The 8,729-nt window shown below is 38.5% G+C and overlaps 1 protein-coding gene across 1 annotated transcript; it reads left to right on the forward strand.

Annotated features, from left to right (window-relative positions):
• The first annotated feature begins 4,974 nt into the window (after positions 1 to 4,974).
• On the forward strand, positions 4,975 to 5,475 carry LOC142625331 (secreted RxLR effector protein 161-like). The gene has a single exon (XM_075799009.1). It carries the CDS (start codon positions 4,975 to 4,977, stop codon positions 5,473 to 5,475), a length of 501 nt encoding a protein of 166 aa, XP_075655124.1.
• The last annotated feature ends 3,254 nt before the right edge of the window (positions 5,476 to 8,729 follow it).

The following is an 8,729-nucleotide window of genomic DNA, read 5'->3' on the forward strand; positions in this document are numbered from 1 at the left end:
ATTAATCTCCTTCTGCATGGCCTTAGCACCATCCTCGTGGGTGGAGCTGCCCCCACCATGAGTATGGCTCACCCTAGGGTATTCTGTATGAACACTTCCCTCACGATCCCTTCGACGCTCAAGACGCTCGAAAAGATCCTCCGGTTGTGATCCTTGAGACTCTGCATGGTGTGAGCCTAGGCCTGCCATAGTATCCCAGCTCCTTTCAGACTAGATTCTCACGGACGGTGCCAATTGTAAGTGCACAATTGCACTTGGACCCAAAGACAATTATGGGCTCAGGCCCAATGAGCCTTAAACAATGAAATTTGTAGAGTGTGGGCTTGAAATCTAGATTAGAGGTACTGAGAACTTAATAACAGGCTATGGTGTGCAAACACTTGTAAATAATGAATGATAATTGCAGATGGACCTCCTCGGACGTGAGTCGAGGACTACTTCTGTATTATTTCTCTTTCTTTCTTAAAGATTACAATTCTTTTTTTCTCATTTTTCTTAGTTACAGACTGCCCCCCTTAAATACTTCTTCTCCTGATGCTTTATCCACGTGTTGCTCAAATCCCCTCCCCTCTAGATATTTCTTCTCTTAGTGCCTTTGAATAGTAACTAGAAGTTTCAGTTCTACTGTTCAGGGGTCACTTCCCCATTAATGCGGCCATGGAGGTAGGTGCAGAGTCTTTAATGTGGAGGTGGCAGCCTTTGCTCATGATATTTTTCTAACACCGGTGTATCTAGAAGGTTCAGGGTTTCCCCCTCGTAACCAACAGTCTTTCCGAAATTCTGCCTTGACCTTCGTAGTGAATCTCCGAGTTCTCTTGGGTTTGTCCGAGGAGAAACTCACCCTCGGATGTGTCCTCGGACCCTCGGCGTATGGGCCGATTCGCAGTACTAACAAATTCTTAGCTCAAGAACAGATCAGCCCTCCTTGCTAGAGCTCAAAGGCCCAAATGCCCGCTTGGGTTCTTTTACTCCCCACAAAAATATAAAAAGTTATCAACAATATTTATTGTTTTATTATTCCCCCAATAAAATGTCGATGTATCTATATGTTGGCTTTTTATTTATTTATTTATTTATTATTATTATTATTATTATTATTGTTATTATTATTATTATTGTAAGGTTGAATTTATTCAATCATTTATTGGCTTTATTTTGTGCCAAATTTTCTTGTAATTTAGCAATTAGATACCCTGTATTTAGGTGAGAATTATGTAAGGGTTCTGTGTGAAAGAGTAAAGAAAACTTAAGATGTGTACATTCAAAGGAGTCTCGTGACTGGCAAGTCGCCAAAGTGGCACACGTGTGAAGCATGTAGGGAGCTGAAGGGTCACGATAACTGGAGCACTACAGGATAAAAAGTACAGTCTGACCTAGTAGTTAACTCGCGACTAGTTCCAGTCGCGAGGCTGAGTCGCCGGAATGCCCTGTTTGGATGAAAAATGTCTTTTCAAATTCCTCACGTACCCTACTATAAATACCCTTATACCCATGAAATGTAGAGAGCTCCTAGAAAGAATTTTGAGAGAGAAACTCTAGAGAAAAGCAACATTGACTCATCCATAATCTTAATCTTTTGATTCTCCAAATTCCTCTACTCTCACCCTCTCGATTGATATACCTTTGAGAGGTTCATTAGTCAAATCCTTATCTCACCATACCCATATCAGTGAGGAGGTATTTTGGTGCTTGGAAAGCAGTTTAGAGAGGACCAACTCGTTTGGTTGTTGCAATGAGCTTATTGCGGGATCCTGTTGGAGCAAGAAGGATGGAGGGCTTAGGTGCATCAAGTAGATTAGGCTTAGAGGGTCTATTACTATTCATGTATTTCAACTTTATTATCTAGTGGATTATTTGACCGCTTGGAGGGCGGCGAAGAGGTTTTTCATTGAGTACTTTGGTTTCCTCTTCGATAACACATCACCATGTTATCTTTGTGTTTGCATCTCTCTTCCCTTACTCTTTACCTTTTAACTACTGCCATGTTTGTGATTAATTTAGGTTTAGAGTGTTTTACCAATTTGGGTTTAGCTTATATTCATCATTCCGCACCTATATTGTTTGTGTATAAGCTTGTGTTGGTAATTTTAATATTGGGGGTCTAAAAGTTCATTGGTGTTTTATACGCTAATTGAACTTTCAATTGGTATCAGGGCGGGTACACTTGTGTGGTTTCAGTACTTAAGTGTGATCCTTGACCCTCTTTTAGCTATGGAAAAGGCTATGTTGAATTGTGGCCTAAATGTTTGTGATAATGACTTTGTGAGTTTATTGGAAGATTGTCCTAACAATGAACTCTTAGAGTTATTAAAACACAGAAACATGCTAGAATGTTTGTTAACATGCTGAAATATTTAGAAAATGAGAACCATGTCTTACACAATAGTTTATGTGAATCAAATTCTTTGATTGAGAAGTATAAAAGAAGGAATAGAATATTGTGTGATAAGGTCGATAATCTTAAAAAGAAAATTCAATGTAGCTAGAGAATGGAAAATGAAGAAAATTTTCTTTTTAAAGGTCAAAGGTGCTTGTCCCATTCTTCCTTATCTGTGCACACCTCCTTGAAGGTATTTAACTTTTGTTTATGGTATCTTGATAGCGGTTGTTCTCGTCATATGACAGGAGATATATCATTGTTCAAGTCACTCAAGGAGAAGGTCGGTGATTATGTGACTTTTGGAGATGGTAGTCATGCTCAACAACTTGGGAAAGGAACCGTTGAGACACTGGGGCTACCATTGTTGAAGGATGTCCTATACATCAAAGGGCTTAAGGCAAACCTCTTGAGCATCACTCAAATATGTGATGAGGACTTCCTAGTTCAATTCTCAAAGAAGGGGTGTGTGATCATTGATGAAGAAGGGATCCAAGTGTTGAAGGGAAATAGGACTACCGACAATTGCTATGGAGTAGTTCCTACACCAAAGATCTCTTGTAGAAGTGCTCGGGTTGACATGTTGGATCTTTGGCATCAAAGATTGGGGCATGCAAACTTCAAGCAAGTGGATAAAGTGTCTAAACTTGAAGCCGTTGTGGGGCTTCCAAAATTTGGAAAGGTGGAGAAGACCATTTGTGATGCATGTCAAATGGGAAAGCAAACAAGGTCAAATCATCACAAGGTGAATGTGATTTCTACCTCACGTTGTTTAGAACTTCTTCATGTTGATTTAATGGGGCCTACAAGAATCGAAAGCCTAGGAGGGAAAAGGTATATCATGGTTGTTGTTGATGATTTCTCAAGATACACTTGGGTGAAATTTCTTAGAAAGAAATTGGAAGCATGTGAGAAGATGGAGTTTCTTTGCAAGAGACTTCAAAATGAGAATAGGGTTCCTATAGTCAAGATAAGGAGTGATCATGGGAAGGAGTTTGAGAATGCAAGATTTTAGTCCTTTTGTGAGAAGAATGGAATCATGAAAGAATTTTTAGCTCCTAAAACTACCCAACAAAATGGAGTGGTTAAAAGAAAGAATCGGGTGGTTTAAGAAATGGCAAGAGTTATGCTATTCAATAAACAAATCCCTCAAAAGTTTTGGGGACAAGCCGTGAACACCTTTTGTCACATTGGTAATAGAATATTCTTCCGAGCTGGAACAAAGAAGATCGCATATGAAATTTGGAATGGGAAGAAGCCTAAAGTGAAGTACTTTTGTGTCTTTGGAAGCAAGTGCTACAATCTAAATGATCGGGAAAATCTTGGAAAATTCGATGCAAAAAGCGATGAAGGCATTTTCCTTGGTTATTCTACCACAAGCTGGGCATATAGAGTCTTCAACAAGAGAACAAAAATGGTGATGGAGTCCATCAATGTGGTGATTGATGATGCCATAATGAGAGTAGAAATTGATGATGATGGCGAAGGACCAAGCTCCAAAGAATTCACCATTGATGTTGAAGCCCAAGATGTTGAAGTGGAAGGACTTACACTGGAAAAGGAATTTACTCCTGTAAATTCTAAAATGGAGACAAGGTTAATGTCCAGATCATCAAGTCCTCTCACCCCTCCGAAAGTTCATCCTCCCATCTCACAGAATGATGAAGTATCTACCTCAAAGAAGCCATTAACAAGAGTGGTTAAAAACCATCCGAAAAGTAACATCATCGGGACTTTAGATGAAGGACTTTGTCTTAGAAAGGGAAACACGCTTGTTGCCAATCATGTAACGTACCATTGCTATCTTGCCTAACTTCAACCAAAAAAGGTAGAAGAAGCCTTCCAAGACGAGAATTGGATGGACTCAATGAATGAAGAGCTGAATCTATTCGTGAGAAATGATGTATGGGAACTTGTTCCAAGACCTAAAGATGCTCACGTTATTGGCACCAAATGGATCTTCAAAAACAAGACTGATGAGGATGGTGAGATTATTCTAAATAAGTCTCGGTTGGTGGCTCAAGGTTACACTCAAGTAGAAGGGATAGACTTTGATGAATCTTTTGCTCCTGTAGCTAGACTTGAGTCTATCTGCATTCTCTTGTCAATTGCATGCACTATGAACTTCAAACTTTATCAAATGGATGTGAAATGTGCATTTCTCAATGGATACCTTAATGAAGAAGTGTTTTTTGAACAACCCAAAGGTTTCCAAGATCCTCACTTCACGGATCATGTGTTGAGATTGAAGAAGACACTTTATGGTTTGAAGCAAGCTCCCAGAGCTTGGAATGATTGGCTTACACAGTACCTCCTAGATAGAGGATTCAAATGAGGATATGCCGACTGGACTCTATTTGTCAAGAATGATGAGAATTATCTCCTCGTAGCTCAAGTATATGTTAATGACATAGTATTTGGAGCTACCATAGATGCTCGAGCTATAAAGTTCTCTAAAGAAATGAGGAAAGAATTTGAAATGAGTATGGTGGGGGAGCTAACCTTCTTCTTGGGCCTTCAATTCAAACAAAAGAAGAATGACATATTCATTTCTCAAGAAAAATATGCTAGATTCTATAAAGCATACCTTCACTCCTATGAGTTCTTCTACCAAGCTTAGTCTTGATTCTTCTGGGGGCATGGGAGTATATGCTAGATATCAAGCCATTCTAAAAGAATCCCACTTAACTGCTATGAAAAGGATCATACGATATGTCAATGGCACATCGGACTATGGTTTATGGTACTCAAAGGATTCCAATGCTTGCCTTGCGGTTTATTCAGATGCCGATTGGGCTGGGAGTGTGGATGATTGGAAGAGTACTTCAGGTGGCTGTTTTTACCTTGGCAACAACCTTGTCTCATGGATGAGCAAGAAACAAAATTCGGTGTCCTTGTCTACAACGGAAGCAGAGTACATAGCAGTTGGGAGCTGTTGCACACAACTTCTTTGGATGAAGAAGTTGCTTCACGATTACGAGATTCCTCAAGATACAATATGTGTATTCTGTGATAACACCAGTGCTATAAACCTCTCGAAGAATCCGGTACAACATTCAAAGTCCAAGCACATTGAGATACGTTACCACTTCATCTGAGACTTGGTAGAGGATAAAGTAGTTGGTCTTGAGTTCATACATACTGACAATTAAAAGGTGGACATCTTCACCAAACCCGTCGATAGTCCACTGTTTGAATCACTCCGTAAGACCATCGGCATTGGTACAATTTCTTGAATCTCATGTGTGATGTGTGCTTTACTCATCTATTTTGCTTTGTTTACACTTGTGTTTAGCACACACTACTTTAATGGTATCATGTGTAGCATGTTTTGACTATTTTGTTTGTTGTTTTAAAATGCTTTAAGTGTTTGGTCCTTTTGATCAATCTTTACTTATGTAGGAGTTCATATATGTATATTTCTATAATTGAGATTGGTCACTCTTCCTAGTGCTAATTGTGTATGCTTTAGTTGAATTGATCATTGAAGCTTCATATTAGACTAAGGACTATCTCATTTTTGATGTCCACACACATCACACTTGTCTATGTTCAATGAATGCCTTATTCATTTGTGTGATTGTACTTGATTAAATGTGTTACACATGCTCAATTATATGTTGATCAAACACAAAAATATTTTTGAGTATTTTTAGTTGTTTTTGGAAGTATTTTGTTTTGAAAAAGTTCAAAAAGTTCAAAAATTTGTGCAACTCTGTTTTGGCGACTCACTCGCGGGTCAAGTCAGTCGCGAGCTTACTCAGAAGCTCTCGCAACTCTTTGGCGAGTTAGTCCCCTAGTCGCGACTAGTTCCAGTCATGAGGCCAAGTTGCCAAAATGCCTTGTTTGGATGAAAAATGTCTTTTCACATTCCTCACGTATCCTACTATAAATAACCTTATACCCATGAAATGTAGAGAGCTTCCATAGAGAATTTTGAGAGAGAAATCTTAGGGAAAAACAAGATTGACTTATCCACAATCTTAATCTTTTGATTCTCCAAATTCCTCTACTCTTACCCTCTCCATTGACATACCCTTGAGAGGTTTATTAGCCAAATCCTTATCTCACCATACCCATATTAGTGAGGAGGTATTCTGGTGCTTGGGAAGCAGTTTAGAAAGGACCAACTCGTTTGGTTGATGCAATAGGCTTATTGCGGGATCCGATAAGCTAGAGAAGACAAGGTTCGGCGTAACCCTGTTGGAGCAAGAAGCTTAGAGGGCTTAGGTGTATCGGGTAGATTAGGCTTGGAGGGTCTATTGCTATTCATGTATCCCAACTTTATTCTCTAGTGGATTATTTGACCACTTGGAGGACGGTAAAGATTTTTTTTGTCAAGTACTTCGGTTTCCTCTTCGATAACACATCGCCGTATTATCTTTTTGTTTGCATCTCTGTTCCCTTACTCTTTGCCTTTTAATTACTGCTATATTGGTGATTAATTTAGGTTTATAGTGTTTTACCAATTTGGGTTTAGCTTATATTCATCATTTCGCACATATATGGTTTGTGTATAAGCTTGTGTTGGTAATTTTAATATTGGAGATCTAAACGTTCATTGGTGTTTTATACGCTAATTGAACTTTCAATTATTATTATTATTTTCAAATTTTTTTCTAAAATATAACTATAAATTGTTTTACATTTGTTGATGTACATTAGTTTACACAATGTTCACATTTTGTAAAGCCAGATTTCCACATTTTTTTTTAAGAATGTACATACTTTATGCTTTTAGTAGCAGTGTGTATTAGATACTGTGCAGTAATCATTGCTCTTTTTTTAATAAAAAAAAAAGAGGCTAGTTTCTTTAAGTGGGAACTAAGAAGCATGGTTGTCAAAACTTGAATTATACGGTGAATATTTTTCCCCTATTGTTTCATATCGTAACATGTATTGTAAGATACATACAAATACTAGATAAAATTAATAAAAATTATAGATACACATATGTTAGGTTTTAAAAGTTTAGAACAATTGGCAAACCCTGAGAAAAAAACTTGTTTAGATATAGATCTTAGATTCTATAGGGTATATTAGACAATGTTGAAGGTCCTGCAAGTCAGAATACAAGAACAAAGAAGCTGTAAGTTTAGAAATTCAAAACATGCCAAGCCCGACTGATTGAGAAGATGGTTCGATAGAATTTTAATTAAAGCCCAACAGCCTATTGGCCATCAAGTGATTAGGGTTTTAGATCTAATTCACATAGTATTTAAAGGAAACCCTAAGGTGCATTTTGTTATGACTTTGGAGCTTCTCTTTTGAAATCTAAAAGGTTCTATGTCTTCTCCATTCAAAGTCACTATCAGAATTCAATCTACATAACATTAAAACCAATAGATTTGAAGTTGCTACATACCAGTTACTGAGTCAGAAATTTATGACCATCATTTAGCTAAGATCGTCATTCACCAAGAGAAGACGGTACGGATTTATTACACTCATTGATGACAAAGCGTAACGGATGGAGCAACGATCACATAGTGAGTTGTAAACTTCAGACAAAGATTTTGCAACGCACTAGTTGTTGAGCATAAGTGTAACTATTCATTACCCATTGAAGAGGCACACAACTATAAAAGAGTAGGCAACAAAAGTTAAAGGTGCGCACAAATACTCTACGAAAATTACTCTCCAATCCTTTCTCTTTAAAAATCTTTCTCCTTTATTGACTTAAGCGTCGAAAGCAGTTTGGCTGACGCCACATCGACTTGTTACCCTTCCACCCAGTTCATTTTGCAGGTTTTCCTCCAACGGAGACAACCCCAATCATAGCTTCGTCCATCCACTACAACGAGGAGCTAAACTGCTGATTTCTTGCATCATTAGTTTGGCGCTGTCGGTGGGAATCGCTAATCAGTCAAGCCATCTTTCCCAGTGACAAAAGAGTTCCTCGAAGTACGAGATGGAAACAAAAATTGTACAATAGCTAGAAGCTATGCAACAACAACAAACCTTGGCCCTCCTGGCTAATGTGGAAGAGCTGACTCACTTGAATGAAGAGCTGCAAAAGACAATGGAGTCCCAAAACACAAAATGTCGGCGAATAGGCGAAAACCAAAATGAAAAAGAATCAAACTCCTAGGCCCACGGGCGAGATAGGATCTCTGGAGAAGATTCCTCTAGGATGGAGAATAAGCTTTGCACCATGAGGAAGGAGATGAACGAACTAAGAAGTTCCATGAAGGACAATGGTAGGGAGAATTTGGATGGGATGATTCAAAGGACGGACTCACCATTCACCACTGAAGTGCTGAACCGTCCGCTCCTACAGTTGGAATCGTATGACGGTTCCAAGGATCCCTTGGATCACATTGAATCATTCAAGACATTGATGTTGTTGCAG

Source organism: Castanea sativa, chromosome 2 (assembly GCF_040712315.1).
Source record: "Castanea sativa cultivar Marrone di Chiusa Pesio chromosome 2, ASM4071231v1".
NCBI classification, from domain to species: domain Eukaryota; kingdom Viridiplantae; phylum Streptophyta; class Magnoliopsida; order Fagales; family Fagaceae; genus Castanea; species Castanea sativa.

Coding starts and splice junctions, on each gene's coding strand:
- LOC142625331 (XM_075799009.1), top strand. CDS start 4,975: ATGAGTTCTTCTACCAAGCTTAGTCTTGATTCTTCTGGGGGCATGGGA.